The sequence below is a fragment of the Toxotes jaculatrix genome, chromosome 2 (genome assembly GCF_017976425.1).
Source record: "Toxotes jaculatrix isolate fToxJac2 chromosome 2, fToxJac2.pri, whole genome shotgun sequence".
Classification (NCBI taxonomy): domain Eukaryota; kingdom Metazoa; phylum Chordata; class Actinopteri; family Toxotidae; genus Toxotes; species Toxotes jaculatrix.
Window position 1 is genome coordinate 18512836 of NC_054395.1, and position 25729 is coordinate 18538564.

A 25729-nucleotide genomic window follows, 5' to 3' on the forward strand; every position below is an offset into this window, starting at 1 on the left:
GTGATACAGTCATATTTACACAGTGGATACTTTATGAGGTACACCTGTACAGCAGAATGAAATCCAGTGCATCTGGGCACATGGTGTAAACACAACACTGACAACATTACCTGTTAATTTGATATGGTGAACGTGTTGACAAACAGTCGCTTATTTACACACCTCGCAGTTACAGAGCAACATTATGTTTCTGGCCACTTGTAGGTCAAATGTTCACCCTCTTTTAGCTCTGGTCTCTACCAGTTCCTGAGGAAAATATTTTCCCTTTTAGCTGCTAAACACTAACATATTCACTAGCTAGGTGCTAAGTAAGCTTACACATCTGTCTGCTGTTTGGTGAAGACAAGGTTAGTGTGCAGTAGCTTGTTGCCTGCCTCCTGTGGCCGAAAGCCACGATATGAGAGTGGTGAGAGTGAACCAATACCGTAAAGTTGTGGGCCAAACAGCTTAACAATGAGCTGCAGCTCACTATCAAGTTCTGTAAAGCTGTGGAGAGCTGCAAATTTGAGTAATAAATCTCTATAGGTCCATCACTGTGAGTGACCTCTTTGTATTATTCTTTTCCTATTTCATTTGCAAAATATAGATTGCTGTTGTAATACAGATAAATTCATTTAAAGTGATTTTGGACTAATGCCATACAGAGGCATGAAATCTCACCATAAACTGTGACATCAGCTGTGTTGCTAAATCCAGAGCTGACACTCCTGGATTCAAGGTGAGCTTTGCAGGCATAGGCTCCCCGATCGGCTTGAGTGACCACAGAGATATTGAGAAATGATCCATCTCCCTCCGTGACCTTCTGTTGATTTCTGTACCAGGTGTACGTCCAGCTAGAGTCATCAACTTTACAGTTAAACGCCAGTGTCTCATTTTCAAACACATCCAACCAGGGAGACAGCACCATCAGAGATGGTGTAGGTGGGTCTGAAAATATGCAACGCAAAGAAATTTTCAAGATAAAACTAATTAGAATGACTCATTCCATCAGAAGAGCATAAGAGAAAGGAACACAAAAATGTCAAGAGCATGATTTGCTGTTCAAACTGCCAGTCTCACAGTTTTAAATACCATACGTGTATCCACAAGGCTCATGTAGATGAATATGAATGAACAGATCATATAGTTGTAGTGTAGTCTGATCTAGCTGGTGACACAGTGCAAAAGTATGCTTACCAGAGACCTGCAGAGATGTTCCACTCTCCTCTGTGAAGAATGGGCCTTTGCCCCTCTTGGCTTTGCAGCTGTACTGCCCACTACTAGAATGAACTATAGAATTTATGACATAATTAGGAGAAATGGATGTTTCAGTTCCATTATGGTACCAAAGATATTCCCATCCAGAGGATGCATCGACCGTGCATGTGAAGGTGACAGACTCTCCGGGGAACATCTTGTCAAAGTTTGGACTTCGGCTCACAGTGAGCTTGGGCTTGTTTGCTAATCAGAAAGAATAAAGGAAAGAGTGCCATTTCAGTTATTCTTTATTATATTCTGTCTAGACATTCATCTAAAATATGGGTGAGGGAACCATAACCAAACATTTGCTGTGACATCATGTAAGTTGTTTCTTTGAGTAGGCTCGCCCTTTGTTTTGTGATGACCTTTACAGGAATAACTTGCTGCAATGATTGCCGTCAAATTTGGATCTGTTCATACACACAGTGGCCACTTTATTAGGTGCGCCTCTACAGCCTAATGCAATCTAATTCAGCTGTTTTGGCTAAAGTCTACATCTAAGATGAATGCTCTTATCTTTGACACTGTCATGGAGGTGTTAATTTAATTATATGTTTTAGTATTAAGGTCATAGTTATTAGTGGTGTTGTAGCAAAATGCTCTATATTCAGAGGAGCCTTTAATATTCTAAGACTCCGGTGTATGTTTAAATAAAAAAAAAAATAGAAACACCACTCAGTGTAACATAATCCACTACAACACCAACTTCAACTATGGCCATAGCAATAAACACACATTTGAAATGACACATTTCTGAAAATGTCAACAAAAACTCTAAAACATTACAATCTTCAACAGATTATAAAGGCATTCTTCATAAAGTGTTCACTTAGTGAATGTCAGTATAGCCACCCAAATTAAGACTTTATTCATGAAATAATGAAATAATAAAACTTAGATGTAATAACTGCAATTTAAGAAAAGTTCTAAATTTTGGGAAATATGCTATGTCACTATCTTGGTGAGAGTTGAGATTTATATCATTCTGATGTCCGTATGTAAGGTGATTATGGTACAGGCAACAATCGGTTAGAATAGCTAAGCACAAAGACTGAAAACATAAAGCAACGGTTCATCTGGCTCTGTCCAAAGCTGACATTTTTCATTAGTAAGCTTTAGAGGTGCCAAAAGACAGATTTTGTTCCCTTTGGAGCAAAGACACACTAGCTGCTTCTCCCATTTCTTGTTTTTGTACTAGGTTACTGGCTGTTTGCCACAGCTTAACATTTAACTCTACAGTTGTAATGGTGTTATCAATCATCTAACTCTGGGAAAAAAAAAAAAAAAAAAAATCAGCATATTCCCCCAAATAATGAACTATTTTTTTCAGCCACTTGGGGGCAATGGACACATTGTGTAAACACAGCCTTGGTTTATGATTAACTTTTAAGTGGATTTGGTCAGGTTTTTTTTGGAAAACAGTTGCTTATTTACATATCTAGCAGTCACAGAGCGACATTATAATTCATCTGGAGCTGTGCATCTGGAACTTGGCAAATGTAAGTCCAGTGTTCACTCTTCTAACTCTGTAAAGCCGTGGAGAGCTGCAAATTTGAATAATAAATCTCTGTAGGTTCATCTCTGTGAGCGACCCCTTTCACAACTCATTTGATTCCTTGTTATTACAAAAATACAGATTGCTGCTTAAAGATAGCTCAGTTAGTTTAAAGTAAATGTGGACTAATCTTACCATAAACTGTGACATCAGCTGTGTTGCTGAACCCAGAGCTGACACTCCTGGATTCAAGGTGAGCTTTGCAGGCATAGGCTCCTTGACTGGCTTGAGTGACTGAAGGGATGTTGAAAAATGATCCATCTCCACCCACGGCCTCCTTGACCTTCTGTTGATTTCTGTACCAGGTGTACGTCCAGCCAGAGTCATTAACTTTACAGTTAAACGCCAGTGTCTCATTTTCAAACACATCCAACCAGGGAGACAACAGCGTCAGAGATGGTGTAGGTGGGTCTGAAAATATGCAACGCAAAGAAATTTTCAAGATAAAAAGTAATTAAAATGACTCATTGTATCAGAATACATAGAGAAAGGAAAACAAAAATGTTCAAACTGCCAGTCTCACAGTTTTAAATACCATACGTGTATCCACAAGGCTCATGTAGATGCATATGAATGAACAGATCATATAGTTGTAGTGTAGTCTGATCTAGCTGGTGACACAGTGCAAAAGTATGCTTACCAGAGACCTGCAGAGATGTTCCACTCTCCTCTGTGAAGAATGGGCTTTTGCCCCTCTTGGCTTTGCAGGTGTACTGCCCACTACTAGAATGAACTATAGAATTTATGACATAATTAGGAGAAATGGATGTTTCAGTTCCATTATGGTACCAAAGATATTCCCATCCAGAGGATGCATCGACCGTGCATGTGAAGGTGACAGACTCTCCGGGGAACATCTTGTCAAAGTTTGGGCTTCGGCTCACAGTGAGCTTGGGCTTGTTTGCTAATCAGAAAGAATAAAGGAAAGAGTGCCATTTCAGTTATTCTTTATTATATTCTGTCTAGACATCAAAAATGTGGGTGAGGGAACATAATGAGACCTACCATAAACTTTGACTTCAAGTGAGTTGCTGCTTTGAGTAGGCACGCCCTTTGTTTTGTGATGACCTTTACAGGAATAACTTCCAGAATACATTTGCGTTGCTGCAATGACTGTAAGCACTGATTTGTCTGCAGAGACAGACAAATTTGGATCTGCATCTGGTACCGGAGCCGTATTTATGTGCCATATGATGTCCCAGTCAGCACTGTTACTGATTTGACAACTGAACTCCACTTTCTCAGAGGGGAACACATCCAACCAGGTTGACTGCAGCTGAAGAGATGGCACGGGAGGCTCTGGAAGTTTATTTAAAAATATTATTGACTGCACTCATATCATTAGCGTTAACCTTATGTTGAAAGTACCATGCACATTTATGCTCACTGGCATTTAGAGCTTTGCTGAGAATTAAAAAAAAAAAAAAGTATTTGTTTTTGTCTTCATTTTTGGTCTTTAGTGCAGTTATGAATGCACTGCATGTGGCTCTAACATTAGATTAAAATAAATAAAAATACAGACTACAATTAAAATTATTCATGAATATATACTTAAAAGGTTTTTCAGAGGGAAAATCCACATTCAAATACAATTAATATATTGATAACATGACATCTTCAAAAGCTATTATTTTGCGCCGCCAGGTTAGCTCAGTTGGTAGAGATCAATCTCTCGGGGTCGTGGGCTTGAGCCCCACTCAAGGCGGCACCACCTCCCACAGGTGGTGGACCTGTGGGAGGTGCTGTAGGACTTCAGTGCATTGTGGACTGTGCGACCTGGGCCTGGACCCAGATAAGCGGCCAATGATGACATGACATTACTATTATTTTGAACATTTTTACAGTTTTTTTCACCCTAAAAAGCCGACAGTCTACTACGGTGATGTGATCTAGATACGAACTAGCAGACAGTAAAAATAAGACGATTCCTACAACCTTTTGATGGTCATGTAACATTAATATTTCTCATGAGAAATGGTCCAAAATTAGAGTTAGTGTTGGTTAAAATTATTGTTACTTGCAACATGATCAGTCCTCACAAAGTTTACCACCCATATGCCTTTTCGAACAAACTTCCGTGATATCAGGAAGTAATGCCTTTCCACCGTAAATCTACAAGATTGCATTATTATATTGCATTATTTTAGATTTACGTACAGCACAACTATGATTAAGTTCTCACCATAAACAGTTGAAGTCTCCATCAGCTCTGTGCTGGAATCGGTTGGGGAGTTTATCGTCACGGCAGTGATTGCTGGAAGAGAGTTTCGATATGGAGAACAGACTTTAGATCAGAACCGCCAGCATTTGTGCTTTATCTACATGTCTAGCGGACATTTAAATAGCAGTAACTCATGCAGAAATGCCAAATATTCTCTAGTTCCTGCTTCTCAGGAACAGATTTGTTCCTTTTTCCTGTCGTATGTGACAGCAAACTGTACTTGGTTTTCGACTGTTGGTTAAATAAAAAGCAGCTTGAACACATTTCCTTGAGTTGTAGGAAATTACTTCTGAAACACTATTCTGGTTTGATTCTGACTTAGTACAGACTACTAAAACATTTAACATATAAATGTGGATTTGTAGTATATAATCACATAGGTTAACTGGGAGTCTGAATACTTAATTATTTAGTGCAAGCATAATGTTTACAAAATGCAGAACCAGCACTCAAACGAGTGTAAGCTGAATAAAATACACGTTGATGTTTTGTCAGTGTTTCAAATGCGTGTCTTACCATCTTGAGGCTCTGCTGCTGCACAAATAGCAGTGAAACCTGTCAAATCAAAGAAGAATGAATGTTCAGTAGAAAACATATTTGAACATACACAAGAATATTCTTTGGACAATAAGATAAAGCACAAGAATGAATGCAATTGTAGAAGAACTTACACATGACACTGAAAACCTTGATAAGCCACATTTTCCATTGAGCTGCACATGAAGAGGCCGTGTTGCTGAGTTGAGTCATGTATCTGCTGTGTAGTGAAGTTCAGCAAAGGAAGTATACTGCAGACTAGATGGGCGTGTGTGACACAATTCATTTCTCGACTCACCTCAGGACAGCAGCTTTCCTGTCTATAACATCTGCTTTTTTTTTTTTTTTTTTGAAGTAACAGGAAATGTGTTTAAACCACACTCAGATCGTTAGGTTCTCAATATGAAGTGCTTATTTCTGCTGAAAAGTGACAAAGGGTTTGAGGAATTGAAACAGCTTGCAAGAATGTTAGAATATGTTGACAAGGCTTGCTATTGTTCTGTTTATTGTGTTCTCTGTGCATAGTTTGGGTGGGGGTGTGGGAAAGATGGTTTTTTTCCCTTTCAATTTGAAAGATTTAAAGTAGGTCAAAAGTTTCCTGATGACACTTAACTGATTCTTGAAATAGTTAAAGCAAGCAGAATTAAACCAAAGTTCTACATAAAACCATAGTTACTGTTTTATCTTAGTGCACTTTCAGAGTTCTTTTTAAGTGTGTAGGTTTGATTTTGGACCCAGGAGCGGAAGCTCAGACCACCCTATAAAACCACAAACATCACATCCTTTTGTCTTCAGCTGAAAGTCACTCTCTAGACATGCAAATGGGAAGGAAATAATAACAACTATTTCCCCTGAATCTCACCAATACAGTTGAATTTTTTTAGTGTAAGAGTTTATACATATCATTATACATCACTCTTTCAAAAGTAAGTGCTGAAGCTATCAGTGGTAAAGAAGCTTCCCAAATGAGGCGTTGTGTCAAAACAAAACTTTCATCTGTTAGTGGCTTTGTCTCATACTCACCATAAGGTGTCAGTAAAACAAAGAAAACTTACTATCTCAATGTATTATTCAATAAATCAATAACGCAATCAGAACACAATAACGCACAGTATCATAAGCAAGTTGATGTTTATGAAGAAAAAAAACAGCCTGTGAAATACTGCTAGAAACATCCTCATTGCATTATCACTAACTGTGCTCTTCTGTGTCTTTTGTGGTTTGTGTTCTGTGTTTACCTTGATCTGTTTTGTTAAGTGATTTGGTTTAAGTTACTTTGTTATCATAGCTCGAGTTTAGATCTGTTCAATTGACCTTTTTTATGGGCCCAGAGCTTTATTTCTTGTATCTTTGTAAAGTAATTTATCTAATTTTTGGGTAAATAAAACCCTTATTTTCAAAATCCACCTGGGACTCCTCATGGCTTCCAGCTCGGCATGAGGAGTCACCTCATGGAAAGATTTTGTTTAGATTAATGCGGCCTGTCTTGAGCCTATCTTTGCTTTTAACATCTTGAGACCATGTTGACGACATGTGCGGTGTTGTTTTGTGGATTTTCTTTCATTTTTCAAGTTTGTAGCTTGCTCCTTCTCTAAGGTCAGCACCTGTGGGTCCGCTTGGATGCATTAGTAAATTAGATGTGAATTAGTGCACTAAAGCTCCCAGTTGAATTAATCTTGGAAATTAAAGGTTAAAGATCCCTGCTAGACATGTTTTAAGAGCAAGCTACAAACTTTTCAAGCCTTTCAAGTCAACTTTTCAACTTTCAAGCCTAGGGGTGGTGAGCGTTTGATACAGTGGAGTATTCATTTAAAGTTTCAGTTTACCCACATCTCACACACACACACACATCTCACACACACACGCACACGCACACACACACACACACACACACCAAAAAAAAAAACTCAGTTACCCCTGGTAGCAGCTATGCAGGCTTGTGCCAGATTTATTATTATATGTGCTGAGGGTTGACAATAAGTGTTTTAGAAACTGTTTCTACCACTTCTGTTATTTTCTTGTTACAAAATACTTTCAATAAAAGGTACTAACAGCAAAGTCTGTAAACAATTTGAGCAACATAAACAAAAATTTCACTCACTACCACTGGGGTAGCAGCAGAAATCTTAGAGATGGCCATCTCAAAACCTCAGCAGATAAATCCAAACCTATGCATAGTTGGATGCCACTTTTCGTCATCTGGACAAACCAGTGCTATAAACACAATAACACCATGTCACCCTTGGAAAGCCAGCAGATCTGCCCATACAGGGCTGCTTCAATCTGAAATTACAATGCTGTAATTCTTAGGTCACCTAAACACTATAAACCTCAACATTTTATCTATCCTAAAATGATGTGTAGCCTTTTACAGCAATCATTGCACACTATTTTGAAATTTGTGCAGGAATCCACATAATAATATATAATAAAATACATTTTTTATTAAATATCCATACAGTCGTTGCAATAGCATGTCTAAGGATTCACTGTTTTATTGAGCAGTACATGTGCAGTATCTACTAAAACAAACAGCAAATGGACACAGGCAGAAAAAACATGGTAAATATAGCCTTACATACACGTAACCAACTAAAATAACATACATTTGGCAAACCGTATTGGGTGGGGTAGTGTGGGTCCTCCCTGCATACTGGAAGGAGTGGATGAGTCGGGACGTGTTGGTGGAAATAGATAAGGAGATGTTGGTATGTTGTTCTGTCCCTTTCTTCATTACGTACGCACTGCTGCACAGCCAGACACAACTTTTCTCTCACCTTCTCAAACATTCTGGGAAAGATAAGAGAGATGTACAGAGAAGGTTAGAGGGATTTATTGTAGGTGGGCTAACACACTCATACACACAGACACAAAAACACACACGTATGAACTCACCTTAAAATATAAGACCTGGACTTCTGCTGGTCCTTTAAAGGCACTGGTGGAAAGATAATTAAAGCAAGAAAGAGGGTTAAAAGGGGTCACGAGGTGTTAATAATCACTTCAGCCTGGAATGTTCCAGGAGAAACTGCGTAAGCGTGCGCGTGGGGCTGTGGATTTGCTTGAGGTTTTGAGGTACGTGTGTGAGATCCGATGTGTATTTTCCGTCGAGGATTATCTGGCTCGGTTTTTGCCCTCTTAGCCCATTCTCTCTTCTTCTCACAGCACTCCACTCGGTCTGTTGACTCATGGTAATGTGAAGAGTTTGGCTGCGTGTCACATCATCTGGAGTCATTTTTAGAAGCTGTGGAGTGCCGCGCTGACATCACCTCCCCTACCCCCCACCCAAAGGCGCTCCCTGTCTAATCCCTCGTTTTCCCCTTGAAGGGTCCTCCCATGTATGGCTGCGCCTAATGGGACAGCATCCTGACACTCTGCTCAGACTCACATACACGATCACGTCATCTATAGGGTGCAGTTTGCACTTGCTATTGAAACCTCTCCTTTGGTAATCTGATCACAAGAGGACAGCTGTAAATACAGGTGTGAATGCATCCAAACGCAACGAGGATGCATTAAGATCTGATCACTCGACCCACACTGGGGGTGGTCAGGAAGGCATGTGACCCCATTTGCAGTATAGTGTGAACACACGTGTGCCTGACCGTACTCAAGGTCAGCTTTGTAGCATGCATGCATGTAGCACAGCAACTGCATCCAGTTTATTTGCTTATGTCAAACGAGTAAGGCGAGGAATTGAGGCCCCATCTTCAAGGTTAAGAACCAAAATGACACGGCAATCTGTGTACACCGGAGTGCAAAATGTAAAGTGTTTTCTTTTTTTGGCAGCGGTTATATTTCTTTCAATCACAAAACCAAATGTGTGCTGGAGAGCAGGATTTGATCACAAATGGTCCCTGTGATTTGCATTCTGATGCCAAGTGTTAATTATGACATTGATGACAACTTATTGTAGACAAAATCGGGGTGTGTGGTATCAGCACTTCTGTGTTTAGATGCATGCAAAATGTAAGTGAAAATTTAGCACACAATGAATTTATCCCACTAAAAATACTAAAAATATTGCCTGATACAGTAAGATAAAACCCATTATCCTTCGCTCTCTCTTTTACAACCTTCATCTATCCTGTGTATCTCTTTACCAACATGTTTAATCATCTGTCTCCTCATTCTTCCCTGCCCAAATGTCCTTCTCTTCTCCCCCCATTTTCCCCCTCTTTATTTTGGTCTTTTTCATCTTGCCACTATTTTCTTAAACACTTAAATGGGGCTTCTCTTGTCAGCAGTATAAATGACACTGTGAGCAAAGCCTCCTGGCACTCCTTGAAAGGCTACACCACCCAAGCATTTAAAAAGCTTAAATGAAAGTGCCAGTACCAAAACATGAATGTGGCTGCCTAACAGTGAGGGTATAAATAGAGAGATGAAAGCTGTAAAAAATTCAAATTTGGTATTTCTCTTTGACTGACATTAATCTTTGCCACTTTACCACATCCAAAAGCGGGGCTAGTAATGTACAAGATGTACAGAGTTGTTATTGGTTTTAATTCAATGCTATGGGTTTAAGAACACTGCAATTCATGGCGGGTCAGAATGCATGGTGAGCATTATCAGCCCACCACACTGAACTGTCTCACACACAGGGTTTATATGTGAAAGCAGTGATGAGCTGTGTTTTGTAGTAGTGATGGCACTAGCATTTAACTGAAGGACATTTCTGAGGAAATATATAGTGGGGTTTGTGTCCAAAACACTGAACTATTGAACATTAGCAATCTCTCTCACACAGGAATGGACATTTCTTTGTCTTTGTTCCTTACCTCTAAAGATTGTTTATTTGCCCTTCTCAGCATCTGGAAGAATAACCTCTGTTGGGAGAGAAATATTAGTTTAATTAGGTTTTTAAATGGATTTAAATACTGGTAGATTATAACAGTCACACGGTTTCATGAAAGTCTGGAGTCAAGGGAACATTAATTATTAGCTGGCAAAAATAACAGGGTCTCCACATTCCAAACATTTAGATTAAAGGGGCATTAAAGGATAAGTCTAGTGATATTATCCATGCTTTTCTTAACTGACAACAACTCAAAAGCAAAAAAGAACTGATCTCACTGACAAGTGTGGTCTGTGCATTCAGAGTTTGACTTAGCTTTTTCCTCTGTGCAAACAGACGTCCACTGTTGTCACATGAATGAGTCACTGTTGCACAAAATGAGATGTTCCTTTTTTTTTTTTTAACCATGAAACTGAGCACAGCACTTTATTTTCAGTTGACCACCCATGCGCCACGTTGCTGTGGTAAATATTAGATCTACAGATAATGGTCCCCTTCAAATGCACTACTTAGGACTGTTTGAGTGACGTTTGCTAAAAACTACAGTGCCTAGTTGTTTTCTGCAACTTCACAAGATTTTCTGTGAGGTCCCTCAAAACCTAAAAAAACAAACAAACAAACAAACAAATAAATTATTTAATGAGTAACTCTGTCTGGAGATACATACGTTTGACCTCCAGCTTGCAGGAGACAGTTGCCTCTCCCTGGGCGTTCTTGGCTCTGCAGGTGTACACACCACCGTCGAAGCTGCAGGGCTTGCGGATCTCGAGGGAGCAAATGCCCTGGTTGGAGATCTGGCGAAACTTGGGGTCGTCACCAATGACCATCTGATTTTTCAGCCACTCGATCTTTGGCTGAGAGGAGGACAGGAGACAAAGTTATTACAGTGCCAAAAATCGCAAATTTCCTCTCAGCTGAGGCTTTTGTTTTGAAACTGTGGAACTGATCAGTTTTTTCAGCTGATTGACCACTTTGGTCTTAACTTACATATCTCAACAGTTACTGGATGGACTGCCATGAAACTCTGAGAGAGTCCTACTGACCTTGGTGATCTCTCTTCACCTAGTGCCATCAGCAGCAGTTTTCACTTATCCAGTGAAATATCTCATCATCTACTTGATTGATTGCCAGTAAAAAAATGTTTTAAATAATTTCAAGTGTGAATTTTAAGATTATATAAAACTTTACAAAGGATGGATCGAAAAATAAATCATTATTTTGCTCCTTTAAAGTTCTCAAACACAGTTATACCTTCACCAAAAGCACTGACTTATTTCTAATGTATCTAAGTTCCTGTTTACCATCTGATCTCTATTTAGCATTACCACAAGCTTCCCTGTGTTGCATCAGACTTGTAAATTAATCATTAAGCTTAAGAAATACCAATACTATAGACACTTTTAGGTCAACAGTACATGTGTTTATACACAAACAAACAGCACCTGAGTAAACTGGACATTACATTTCTTGCCTTCCCATGAGCTTTGACAGTCTGTGCTGAGTGTGACAGTTGGATCGAAAAGGAGTAACATAAACCTTTTCCTGACCCCAGTAATGTACTGCTCTGGGATTCAGTGACAGTCTCCCTGCATTGATTTCTTCATGGTCCAGCTTCATGCAAAGTGATTCTGGTTATTGAATTACACTTCAGCTGATGCATCTCTGAACAGTGACTTCAACCCTTCCTCACTGATGCATGGAACATATCTAGTTCTGCTTATGTTTCTGCTCTTAAGCAGTTAGGGAACTGACGTATTGGTTTATAAGGGCCAAATATTTTGCGAGCATGTAGGTTATTCTGTGGGGTTGTCCACTGGTTTTTGAGATCCACTGGTTAAAATTGAATTCTCAAAGGTTCCACCAAATGGCTTTGTGGCCTTGTAGAAGGATTTCACTTGAAAGTTAAACAAAACTGGACCAAACATTTAAAGTTAAAACTAAGCTGGGCAAACACTGTAAAGTGAAAACTAATGCCATCTGTTGTGTCCTCTCAATCTTCATTAACCCTGCTGATAGAGGAGGTGGAGGATGACGAAAGCGAGGGATATGTTTTCATCCCAGGCTGTCGACCAAGTACTCCATATTTGAGCCCTTGGCTGTGGAGGAAATGCTGCTGCTGATGATGCTGATGCAAACCAACCACCTCCAAAACATGTTACTGCAGCTTGTGTGGTTATCTTGGCAGACCTGCAGGTTTTATGTGAAAGGAAGAGTTGGGGGTTGTTTGAGCAAAATCTATGATCAAATGAGATCGTAGCTTGTATCTGTACATCAGGCGGAACCAGGAAACCACCTGCAAATGCTTGATGAATAAAAAAGTCAGTAAAGGGAAAAGGGGAGGATTTTGACAGGTGACAATGCGTTTCTAGTCATGCTAGCAGTGTGGCTCAACAATCCTACTTCTGACTTTGGCAATGTCCTTGTTTTTCTTCTATTGCCACCCATAATCAAGCTGTCATACTGTTGGACCTGGCATTTCTGGGCCTACTTCATTAGTGGTGAGTCATTTTTAATTGACACTGAGATAACAAGCTAAGACAATGTAAATTCATCCACTTGTCTCTCCTGCTCTTATTGTTTTATCTTCCTCTGTCCCATCATGCTTCTGTGTTTGGGCATCCATGTGTGTGGATGTTACAGGGATAGTCAGTCACACTGATAACAGAGATAAAGCAGCATTTCACTCAGGCCTGAGAGGACAGTCAGCTATACCTCTTATCACTGTCTCTTCATTGTCTTTACTGCTTATCTTTCCTGAAGTGCTCTCTGCCGCTATGTGTGACAGCTCTTTATCAGAGGCTGCAGAACAACTTATCACACTACATGCCTTTCTGCTGGACCTCCTTAGCAGCTCTCAATGAGCTCTGGAGTCAGAGCCCGAGAAGACAAAGGGGCTCAATAAACACGCTATATTTTTTTCAGTGGTTACATAAAGAGAGAGAGATTTAAAAAAAAAAAAAAGGAGAGAGTTAAAGTGTGCATTATTGGGTGGGCAAGGAAGAGCGAGTTTGAGATGAGAAACTGAAATTTTATTTTATGTAATGCAGCTGCTGTAATTCTGCTGTAATGTGGTTCATTTTAGTCGCTACTTGGTGACACTGAGGGTTTAACCTGTGACAACAGTTTCATAAGAACGGGTTCAAACATGGGCTAAGTAAACACTCAGACTATGTGCTTCTCCTGTATGAACAGGGTATTAAATGCTTCTCTTTCCACAGTCCCCCACAGATCATGAGAGGATATGTTTTCCCACAGCTGAAATTACTCGGTTGCTCTGATTGCAGAACTCAAGCCTGCTTGTCCACAGGGAGAAGCACGGCAAAACTCATTTAGACACGGTCAGTCTAGGTTCATAGGCCCTCATTTCAGGCCCAGGACACGAATCAGCAACTGGGTCCTTATTCTCAAATATAGGCATGCGCTCGGACACATGTCATGAGCCTGTGATGGGCCATAAACACATTCTACTCTTGAGCACACAGACAAACGCAATATTCAAAAAATTCATGTTGTAGTTTCTGGACCTTCTCAGCTTTCGTTGAAACAACTACCTGTGAGCCCATCCCCATCCATTACCCATCAGTCCCTCTTAGTCCTCAGGCATGTTGAGTGTAGTTCGAGCCTGTATCAGTTCCTGTTTGATTTGTCTCAACTACGCTGGCATATGCCCACTGTCTAGCCCGCTGCTGTCCTTGGTGACAAGCCAAGGACAGCTAGCACGCATAATCTACTGCATTTCCACCTAAGCCATCTGCGTCAGCCAGACAACTGTAAAGATATGTTTAACCAGGGCAATGGCCGCCAAGAACAGTGAGAGACATGCTGAAATTTCTCATACACATACCAGTGCAAGCCCTGCCCCATTTCTACAGTGGATCTTTATAGCAGTGGCATTAATACCTCATTTGAAGTAGTATACAACACATTCAAATGATTTATTGAGGGTTTCTGGTAAGAACTAATGGTTTAAATTTAGAAGAACAAATGTCTAATCCAGAAAACAGGATTGAAGCTTCGTATAATATGAGAAACACTTTCATTTCTCCATATAATCAACAGATGTCTCCCAGGGTCTTCCTTACTGTGAGCACGTGCTCCAAACATCCAATCAGGTGTAAAAATAGTAAGCAGTCAACAGCTGGTCTTAGCTATCAGTGATGAATAGCAGGAACACTTCAGCGATCCTGGACAAGATAAACTGATATGCTATGGGTGATGGGGTAGGGATGCAATTAACTATCATTTTTATAATGGTTTAATCTGCAAATTCTTTTCTTGAGCAAATGCTTGGTCTTCAAAATGTCAGAAAACAGTGAACAATAGCCATCACAGTTTCCTCAGGTCAAGTCTCAAGACTTTTTACTGACTTACTTGTGCTGTCCAGCTGATGAAAGATATTTGAGTCTCCTGTGCAAACATTCCATTGTCTGAATAATGCTACCTTTAGTTCACAGGTTGATAATGCCTTTCGACAGCTCGCGATCAAATACAAAAACATTTTAAAAAACTTATAGGAAAGAGATCATATTTAAAATGTCTGTAAATCAAGTTTAAAACTTTCTAATATCTTATATATCCTTTTGTGGGGAAACTGAATTAAATGCATTTTAAGACTTTTTAAGATGTGCAGGTCTTGAAACATGCATGAAACATGATGCTGATCCATGGGACTCACAAACTGCACTGGAATATAGAAAGTATGAGTGTGACTGTATGTCTGACCTTGGGGCATCCACGAACAGAACACAGCAGCTTGGTGGTGTATCCCACAGTAGCAGCGCGGTCACTGAGGGGTGTTGTGAACTTTGGTGCCTCGCTGAAGTCGTGCTCCTGGTACTCTGGAGGCTTGTAGACAATACCTGTGAACACATGGAGGGAGGTTAAGATCTCACTACATCTCGCAGCATTGCTTGTAAAGTATTCACAAAGTGCTTTTCATTTGAAAACAATCTTGAGTTCAATTCTCTCAATCAGAAGGAAAACACACACATATGCACTGGCTTTACTAAACGCAAACACAAACCAAAGAGATTAGCGTACTGCTCTAAATCGCCAACTGAGGTAGACACAGATAAATATAAACACGCACAGATGCAAGCGAACGCACACGCGCAGAAGAGCAACATTTGCTCTGACAGCTGCCTTCATGTTGTCTGAGCCTCTTAAAATTTATTTCAGTAGTAGCTGAGCACTGGCCAAGACAGCTATTGACTTATGATTAAAGAAGTGCCAAAGCCATTTCCACTCCTTAAGTCTTCTCTTTAAACAACGCACGCACGCAAGCACACTCTCAAAGACTCTCACACACTTACTGCCTCTCATTAAATTGTAAGTAGCCACTTGTACTACAACCCTGCCACTAAAATTTTCGCTCGTATAAACAAACTGAACCCAGATAAATTAAACTACTATATGTATCAAGAAGGTCACCTGTCTTCTGGATGGTGGCCACGTCCTTGGTGACAGCACTCTTCTCACTGATGCCCACTTTGTTCTCAGCAAACACCCTGAAGGAGTATGAGTTGCCCATGATGAGGTCTGAGACAGTGGCAGTTAGCCTGTGGTAGTGCTCCAGCACCGTGAACCACTCCTGCAGGTGGAGACACAGCAGACGGTCAGTTCAGTGCAGCATGGACAGGAAATGATACTGTGAAGTGTCCTTACTGTATCAGCCAATCATATACATAGGAGCCCTTGCAAGTCTATGACGATTTGGATGAATGTTTTAGGTAAATTCTTGTTACATCACCACATATTTTTAGGTTCTTGTCATTTTTTTATTAAATATTTTCCAAGCCCCCCCCCCCAGCAGCAGCACACTCTTACATCTCTAGCAGATCCATTTCAGGAGGACTCACAACTTTAAAATCTAAACTAATCTAATCCAGATCCAAATACAGCATCCAAAGCTGTCTTGCTTGGCTGCTGATTTAAAAAAATATTTTTTAATTCCACATTCTCCCACTTTATACTTGCATCACTGTGTAATAAGAAAGCTTCTGCTTCTGCATTAAGGGGTTAGACTATACCTCCTCAAAAAATGTAACTACACATTGGGAATATAGAGATACCATGTAGAAACTGAGAAACTGTTAAGCGTGGATACAACATAAAGCATGTTGAAAAAACATCCTTTCTGTGACACACATCTAACAAAACCATTGTGATGGCAAACTTGCTCACTGCAACCCCTGCTCTCACCCTCTTAAGGAAGCAATGTTAATACAGTGGGAATATGATTGAAGGCCCTGATCATGTACGATACTTCCATCTAGCGTTGTGCTGGGACATCAGTCAGAACTTCAGACAGTTTGACAACATGATTGACTTGGTGTAAGACTGTGTATTTTTACGTGAACATCTGCCCTACCCCGGTCTTCCTGTCGGCCTTCTGAATAGTGTATCCAGTGATTTCTGTGTTGCCGTTATCCTTGGGAGGTGTCCATTCAAGAGCAGCGTTGAAACCCCAGTTGTCCACCAGCTTCACACTGGCAGGAGGACCAGGCAGCTCTGAGGAGACACAGTATTGTCAACTACAATATAAAAGATTAAAATTATAACTATTGTGTTCCTGAAGAAAGGTATCTGTTCTCAACCAAGTTAGATCAAAAGTGACTCATGAATTTATATTTCAACTCCCCTAATGACTGGCCACACATTTAACAGCAGCAGCTGACAGCAGGTTCAAGCACAGGGTCAAATGGCATGATTGTTAGAGGTGTGATGTATGTTGGCTAGTGCTTTGAATTTCTGTTGGAGCAAGTCACAAGTGTCAAAACCAACAAGTCGACAAGCAGCTTCATCAGGAAGGTCTAAAATTAATCAGACATTACCACATATCACATGCACACCTGTTTGCATGTGTGCATACTGTATGTGTATGCTTGTTTATGTTGTGTGCAAACATGTGCATGCCACGTGCAACTCACCTACAATCTGAAGGGTGAGGGTGGCTTTGTCTTCAAAGCTCTCCACTTTAACAGTCATCTCGTAAACACCAGAGTCGTCCCTCTCAGCTGTGCGGATAAACAGGATGCTGTCCTTGTCGCTGTTCCTGATGTTGACCCTCTTTGCATCCAGAGGCTGACCATCCTTAAGCCAGGACACCACAGGTTTGGGTTTCCCCTGAGGAGAAAGGCCAGACACAAGAAGATGCAAGGTAAAGAGCAATGACTGTAAAGTTTTCTGTGCCAACTTAACGAGTTGTGAGTAGAATATTCAGTTAGAAACGTGATTGTGCTGCCTTACAAGAAACGGGATGACCACGTTGATCTGCTCTCCAACCTGCCTGACGTAACGGGATCGGAGAACGCGGGGCATGCGGATCTTGGGACGGTCTGAAAAAGCAAAAGCTCAAGTCAAGCATGTTTATGTTCCACCTCATTCATCATGTGTTTTCTGTTCTGATTAACTGATCTCTTGCATTTGCTGGTAAATTTTGAACAAATTACATAACCTGGACAACTGAAACAATCATTGTAGCAGTTCTAGCTACACACTGTGTTAAGGACACTTCCCAGTTACGACTTCAAAGTGGGGTCATGCATGTTCAAAATGACAGGTCAAAAGGACCTAAATAGACCAGCCACAGCTAAGAAAAGCTTCATGGCTGAAGGAGATAAAATTAATCAAATTTGTTTACTCAGTAAAACATCTGCACTCGTCACAAAAACAAATCGGATTTTATAGTTATAGTAGTTAGAGACTAAAGTTGATGATATAAATGTAATCTTTTTCATCACAATAACAGTCCACCATCTTTGCAGCTGTTAAAGTCAAAATTGGCCCAGTTTTATTGATGATTATGATTAGTCAGAAAAAAAACAACAACATATGAAATGTAGCTGGGAAATCTGAACTCAAGGATGAAATTTCTGTGTGTGTGAGGAAAAGTACAGTATCTGGGCAGAGAGGGGCAAAAAAGGAAGACAGCCCCCCCTCATCCAGCAGCTCCTAAAATAGCTTTGGTGACGAGAACCCTGACACGTGTTCCTTCATGTCATTTACAAAGAAGCAGCAGGAACATGTCATCGCTATCAACTGATTGTAGTGACACCTCACACCTAGAAATGGTAAAGTTCGGCCTGAAAACTGCAGACAACCAAATCACTTAGGATGTGTTTGGTGTGCTTTAGCTGTGAAAAAAATCATATGGATGAAACTGTATCGTGGATGGGGCTTTGTAAGATATTTTCCCAGTCAGTATGCTGGATGGTTTCGTTCAGGTCGGGTGCTAAGTATCAGCAACAGCATCCCTCGCATGTTTCTGCATAAGCAGCAAATGTCTGAAAAGCTCTCTGGGCTTACAGGATATATAAAACCACCAAGCTGCTGCCCTCCATCACCTCTCTCATTCCGCTGCAGCCTCTGTTTCTCCTCATCCACACCAAATGTCCTCTCATCTCACTCCCCATCAGCCTCCTGCCCATCTTTTTCTGGCTATCATACTGTCACACTTTCTTTCTTGCCCAGAATGTCTCATCCTTCCTGTCCCAACATTTGTCACCATAAAACTGCTGCACAAGCTGGGATCCGGCTCCTGGAATGATCATACCCCCATCAGGTCTGCCTCCAGATTTGGCTCAAACACTAATCCCCACTAATAAGCACACTTCCCAGCAATGCCCAGAAGCGCTGCAGGCATTACAGCATCCAGCAGCCAGCAAGGCCTCCTTCATACAATCTATAATCTCTTTGTCTCTGGATAAAGTGTCTTTGTGGGGAGCTTTCAGCATATGTAGGACAGTATGTCTTCATCAGAAGCTTGCACATGTAGACGGGTGTCTGGTCGGGACAGCGTGTGACTGACACACAGCTGAATTTACCCCCCAACAAGCCGCCCAGAATCCATCAATTAGGCTCATGTTTCACTTACCTCAGTTGACCAGCAGTTCTGGCTACATGACCGCATTTCTCCACTTAGGTTTCCTGTTTGTTCGCAATGGTTTGAACTCACACCAGGAAATATGCTCAGAGGCAGTAAGCTGTACCTCTGAAAGTGGATAACTGGACTATGTCGGCTCAGGTTTACACTACGTCAATGTGACTCAGTGTGGGCGCTGATGGAAATTCATGACTTCAGGGACGAAACCAAGTTTGGTTTAAACAAACGGTGAGGTTACTGATTTCAGTAAACTGGTTATATTTTAATCACATTTTTTGGTCATTTTTAGCCTTCATTACAGACAGCAAGCAGAGAAATGAAAGGAAATGAGCACCCATGTGTATTTTGTGAGTCACACTTTTTAATGCAAGCCAATTTAACAGTGATAGGATCCAATAACATCCATTTCTAACAGTTAAATTAGGGAACTCATAAGGATATATTAGAATAAAAACCCTTTTCAGAAAGGGTTTTTCTTTTTTTTTTTTTTATCTCACAGTAAGGTATCATTATTTTGGTATCTGTACTGTAAGTCAGATATTGTACCAAAAACATCTGAGACACTGAAATGTTAACAGGAATAAGATCTAGTCAAGCTAGCAGCTGTGTCAGGATGTACTTAGACACAGATGTGCTTTGAGCTAAATGCTAACGACGTCATGCTCACAACAGTTGTGCTAATATGCTAATGTTTAGCAGATATAACGTTTGCCATGTTAACCCTCTTAGTTTAACATGCTAACATTTCCTAATTAGCACTGGAAACAGTACAGCTGAGGCTGATGGAAATATCATTAGCAATCACGGCGGAAAATGTATCTGTAATGTGAAAATGTAAATGCTAACAACATGTTATATTATAGCTAGTTTAGAGTAACTGTGCCGAACAACACGACAGTTAAAGAGCCACTGACATAAATTTTTGCGAGAAAGTGACAGTGAGGTTACACTCGTAAGGCAATAATATGGCAGCTAGATGTCTCATTAACTAAATGTTTACCTTTGCCTGTCTGAGACTGGCATTAAATCACACTTAAGAGTGAGTGGAAGCCGTTTCAGAGCCAGACCGTTAACCACTACAGAGCCCATGTGTGCAGAGCCCTGTATGCTATAAGAGGAAAGAGTGTTCACTCTGGCCTGGATCCAGTATTTTTCTTTGGTCATGTTTTTTTTGCATGTGGTGTATTTGTTAATTAAGTGCTCAGTTCTCCAGTCAAACATTTAAACTGTCAATGTTCAAGTGGCATACAAAATGCATTTGACAGTGTATAGCAGTGTATAAATTTAAGGAGATATGGATCCTTTCTTCATTTTGTCCTTGCTATTTAGTCAAAGTCAAAAATGTTTCCATGTCCATTTGATTTTTCTCAAAGTTTTACATTGTTTTATGTTATGTTTTGCAAAGAATGTTTTAATTGTTGATTTTCATAAGTGCTAAATATTAAACTTTATTATGATTTATTATTCTTTGTTATCTTTTCTAGTCCTTTAGTGTGTTAACAGTAAGAAACCAAAATCCACAGACTTTGGCTACTAATTTAGTAAAAGAAAAACGCAAGTAGAACATTTGTGAGAGCTTGACCCTCTTACTTGTGATGCCAAACCTGCAGTAAGTGCTGAAGATGTGTGTACACACAAGTGAAAGCATGATTTACAGCTAACGAAAGCACTTGTCAGCACGCGCGGGATTTATGTTCATGCATCTGTGCAGTCCATCTGAGGTAGTTAATACCACCTCTGCCTCGCTGGTTGCAACATGAGTATTTTAAGGATAGGTCATAAGTTACAACTATCAGAGAGCTCCTGATAAAGAGGCTGGAGACAGACAATCCTAAAAGTTGTCTTTACACCAGTGCACACCTCAAATAGCAACTGTCTCTTTTGTCTATTTTGAAGGGACATTTGTTTTGGATTGTGGGGATTTTGTAGGGACCTCTGCAGAGAAATTTGACATTTTGCACACGTTTGGTTGTTTCTTTAAATAACAATAATACCATACTGTATGTTTGCAAAGCTTTAGACAAACTTTCATATGAATTCAAAGAATAGTTTCACGTCAGAAAGTTGAAAGTTGGAAGTCGGTTCTGTAGCTTCTAAAAAAGACAAGCTTATATTTGTAGTTTGGGTTGTTTATCAATTCTTCTCTGCCTTTTTTTTAATGGAGTAGAACACCCTTTTAAGTAGACACTCTTGAGTGGTGTTTTGTACAGTTTGAGAAATGACATTGGCTGCTACTCACCCGCAATCTCACGGATGGGCACAGGGTCTGCAAGTGTACCAGGTTCACTGCGGCCACCGGGGTTGACAGCCACCACACGAACATGCAGCAGGTCACCTGTGGTCAGATTCTTGATGCAGTGACGGTTTGCTACAGTCAGCTCCTCGTTACCTACAACCCAGTCTGTTGCTGCAGGGAAACCCAGGATTGGCGTTAGTATGTAGCTTTTAGTACAGTTTTCACTTTGGTCGTGCATAACAGTATACATGTCAGGAATTTTATTTTTTTCCTATATATTCCATAAGGTCTTTTCATTTGTCAATGTGTAAAACATCCCTTAATGGTACATGTTAAATGGTTTATCACCTGTCAACAGAGGTTTACAAACACCCTGCCCATAAGAAGTACCCTTTGGCCACCATGTTGAAATCTCAGAAGGCACACCATCATCTGAGCAAATGAGCGCTTCTAAAAGTGGTGTCAGGAGATACAGTGACAGCCGCTGAAATGCTGCCTGCCGTATACGGCCTGGATCCAGCTATGAGTCTATTTGCCCTCTGACACTCTGGGGACAGGTGCAGCCTCGCAGCCTCACATACATACATGCAGACACATACACAGACTTACTTCCATCCTTGCGGTACTCTATGGTGTATCCATCCAGGCCGGAGTCACCGATGGTCTCCGGTGTCTTCCATTTAATGGTGAGGCTGGAGTTGTTTACATCATCCACAGAGACGTCCAGAGGAGCGCTGGTGGGCACTGAGGGAGGTTCAAACAGAGCAGATTAATTAATGATTGAAGTGGACAACACATAGATAAGCTGAAACGACACTGAAAATACATACAAATGGAACAATTACCCACATCTTTGGGTTCTGGGCTGTTGGTCAGATAGAACAAGAAGATAAACTCAGGTTGTATGGGTGTTTTGGGTATCATAATGAGTATAATAGTGCTGAAAAAAAAATCAGCAGATTAATCGATAATAAAAAATAATCATTAGTTGCAGCCCTGATCTGAAGTTATCATTCAATATGGTGGGTGTTTAGTTACATCATATACTTTACAAACTCTCGTTGGTTTTCATTTGTTATATTAATCAACTGAGAGTAGCAGTTGCCACACAGTGCAAAAGGCAGCCACTTCTTTTTGGACCATATTTTTAAATTTGTCATCTTGTAACATCACTCATTGACCTTGACTTAGTGTTCAAAGCAGGACGAAGCTAAAGGCAGAGTGTGAATGTTGGTGTTACCTGCAGGAGGTGGGGGGGTGGGGGCCTTGGGTGACTCCTCAACTACGGCAGCTTCTGCTGGAGCAGCTACAGTAGCATTAAACAAGCAGGAGGTTAATGCTGTTTTAGAAACACACGCCAGCAACGAGCACCTGATAGATATCCAGAGCATCTTTTCCATCGTGAGACATCAAACTGTACCCTTTCAAAATAACAGTCATTACTAGATTTTATATTTGGATGTGGTACAGATTCCCAATCGCTGTTTGGTTTCCACACGGAAAAATACCAGGAAGTTCAAAATTTGTTAAGAATCCAGTCACCTTCGCAGCTGGGGAAGGACATGATAGGCGGAAAGTACTTATTTGATGACAATTTAAATAAAACAATCAATGTTTGCGGGAGCATCTGCAGCAGCACCATCTGCGGCAGCAGCAGCAGCTAGCATTTAAATGCTATTAGAGAAGCCAATTAGTGACTTACATTATTACATTACTCATGCATGAAATTAATCAGTTTCAAGCTAATCTGATCAAGATATATTCCAGTGAAGTGAGCAGTGGGACGGAGCAGTGTGGACGAAGGTGTCTGTATTCACTGTGACAAGACATGGATGGATTTATGACCAAAAAAATGATTCCTGAACAGATTTTGAAGACACTGTATGACATCTGCACACATTACATGTCCACATAGAGAAACCTCACAGGTCGGTTAAAAAGACACAGAACTCAAAGATGGAAACTCACACATGGTGAAATTTACAGACAGAAATACCAATAACACAATGGATCATGATCAAGAAACATGCACAGCACGTGTAGTGCACAGTGGGGCACAACCAAACACACAAACACACTTCATGCATAACAGCCTGTGAGCGTGGACCGCCTGTTGTGTGTGTTTACCCTCAGTGGGAGTTGTCAAAACAGATCCTTCCTCGGTGGCTGTGGCATCAGCTGAAATTAGGGGGTTACATGCAAAAACAAAACCAGTCATTCCACTGCATCCACCATCTATGTACTTTACCACCAAGGTCTGGTGAGTGACATTTAGAAGAAATTTGAATGCGAGAGAGACAAATGAGGAACATCTTCTAGTGAAGGTAGAAGGTAGAAACAAATGGAGAGTAACAGGTTCATCTCTGATAGTACCAGTACCCGGGTGGGATGTATATATCACTGGTGGGTCCAACAATTTAACCATCATAGAGGTCCTCTGCATTTTGTGCAGGTACTTGTTCCATTACCTCTTACAGGAAGTGGATAGGTTATTGTGAAGGTACAAAGATTAATGATCAGAAATCATTAATAAATCAAAGCACTAACAATGCTGTTATTTACAATTAAGAGCTGGGTGTTAGATACATATGTAGCTAATAAAGGAGTTACTCTAGATCTGAAGACATCCTGAATAAGACAAATGCCGCTGTAAGGCTATTTGTCAGGTCAATGTGACTGTAAATAAAGTATCCCCAGGTGATAGTCTCTAGTCTCCAGCAGCCTTGAAAAAAGCTGTCAGATTTGATGGTTGTCTGCCACATTTGGCCACCTTTTATTTATTTGGGTGTGTAAACACTGTTTTGGGCAGGGTGTGATGGGGGTTACTTTTTGTACAATTTGTGGCAGTTTCCATCAATGGATGAATGGATTTAAATCTATCATTGTTGTAATCGTGGCTTTCTCTAATTCTACTCATAAAACAGAAAATTAAAAATTGGGCTAATTTTTGTCAGTCCAATCTGAAAACACTGGCCATGGACCAATTCAGCCAGTAATAATCAGCCTAACGGACAAGAGGTCCATCACTGTGCTGGTATTATTCTTTATTATACTGTACCTTACAATGCAAGACATCACAGAATATTCATACCATTTTAGGGACAGAGAAGAACCACCACATTTTGAGGAAGAGTTTCATCAGGTCAAAAAGTTTGTTAGTGATGGAGTTACAGCTGCTGCAGCAGATCTTGTTTCAAGAGTTGTGGTTAGTGTCACGAACACTAACTGACTGAGGACAGGAGACAGTCCTGCCCTCAGTCAGTGTGTGACTGAGGACAGAAGCAAGCAGTGTCTGTGTATATATGACAGCTGCACTCTGTTGGATGTTTAAAATTAAGATAAAAAAAAAGATAATGTTACTGCAGATGAGGCACATGCAAATAAAGAAAAGAGGAATACCAGCTTATGTTAAAACATCCACCGAAAACAAATATTTATCTCTGAAAACGCACATATACTCACTCAGCAGGTCATTAGAAACACTAAAACGAATGCAGTCTAACACAACAGCCCCGCAATAAATGTTTTTCAATAAATCTGCTTTTATTGAAACTGAACAGAGATATTTTGATTCAGCTTCATGGTCATTCTGGAGGCACTTCCCTGTGTATTACACAGAGAAGTGTTTCAGTCATATGAACAAAACAGAAACGTATCACAACAGTATCAGTTCAATAGCACTACAGACTGCAGCCTCCAAAATGGATATAAAGTTGAATCGTGACCTCTCGAAAATAGTTTCAACAAAAATGGAATATTATTACCTTCATTAGAGCAGCATTAGCCTGCGTTCGTTTTAAACTGTGAACTTCTGGTGACTTACATAAGCAGCAGTCCGTGACTGATTCATTACTCCATGTTTGCTACTAGCATGTTTTAGCTAAGATGAGTAAAGTTAGCTTCCACTCCATTCAGTGTAGAAAGAAAGGTTTTCGCGGTTATTAAGGTGACTTTAGCTCCATGGTGCAGCACCTGGGGGGCTTCCTTCAGCAGCAGGGGTGTCCTCAGCCGGGGCGGCGGGGGCTGCCTCTCCCTCGGCGGGGGGAGCCGCTTCGGCCGGGGCCACAGCGGGAGCTGCAGCCTCCGGTGGAGCAGTTTCCACAGGTGCGGGCTGTGCAGGTGCTTCCGCAGGTGGGGCTTCCGCCGGGGCGGGTTCAGGCTGCGGGGCGGGCTCAGGTGCTTTCTCGGCAGCCTTCTTGGCTGGGGACTTCTTGATGGGCGCAGGTTTGCCTGGCATCGTTCTGACAAGTCGGCCAGTC

General features: G+C 40.7%; 2 protein-coding genes across 6 annotated transcripts in view; both read right to left on the bottom strand.

Moving 5' to 3' along the window:
- Positions 1-5840, bottom strand: part of LOC121189601 (carcinoembryonic antigen-related cell adhesion molecule 5-like) — a 55051-nt gene extending 49211 nt beyond the window's left edge. The window contains exons 1-8 of one of the 2 annotated variants that reach the window (XM_041049908.1): positions 5687-5840; positions 5532-5570; positions 4977-5048; positions 3800-4093; positions 3435-3698; positions 2930-3205; positions 1177-1440; positions 661-927 (exon numbers count right to left, since the gene is read on the bottom strand). In XM_041049908.1, the coding sequence (XP_040905842.1) occupies positions 661-927; positions 1177-1440; positions 2930-3205; positions 3435-3698; positions 3800-4093; positions 4977-5048; positions 5532-5570; positions 5687-5765 (1555 nt within the window). In that variant the 5' untranslated portion in view covers positions 5766-5840. The remainder of the gene's footprint in view (positions 1-660; positions 928-1176; positions 1441-2929; positions 3206-3434; positions 3699-3799; positions 4094-4976; positions 5049-5531; positions 5571-5686) is intronic. The other variant, XM_041049917.1, reaches the window with a different exon arrangement.
- Positions 5841-8031: 2191 nt separating this feature from the next.
- Positions 8032-25719, bottom strand: mybpha (myosin binding protein Ha). Of its 4 annotated transcripts, XM_041050093.1 has the most exons (14): positions 25443-25719; positions 23598-23648; positions 22711-22776; positions 22080-22214; positions 21474-21641; positions 17599-17687; positions 17280-17475; positions 16721-16860; positions 15781-15940; positions 15073-15209; positions 11018-11204; positions 10334-10381; positions 8448-8490; positions 8032-8342 (listed from the first exon to the last, which is right to left on the bottom strand). In XM_041050093.1, the coding sequence occupies exons 1-12, from the start codon at positions 25705-25707 to the stop codon at positions 10347-10349; spliced, it is 1629 nt and encodes a 542-aa protein (XP_040906027.1). In that variant the 5' UTR covers positions 25708-25719; the 3' UTR covers positions 8032-8342; positions 8448-8490; positions 10334-10346. The 4 variants fall into 4 exon arrangements, with proteins under 4 accessions (XP_040906027.1, XP_040906036.1, XP_040906044.1 ...); XM_041050102.1 differs by lacking the exon at positions 23598-23648; XM_041050110.1 differs by lacking the exon at positions 22711-22776.
- Between the last annotated feature and the right edge of the window lie 10 nt (positions 25720-25729).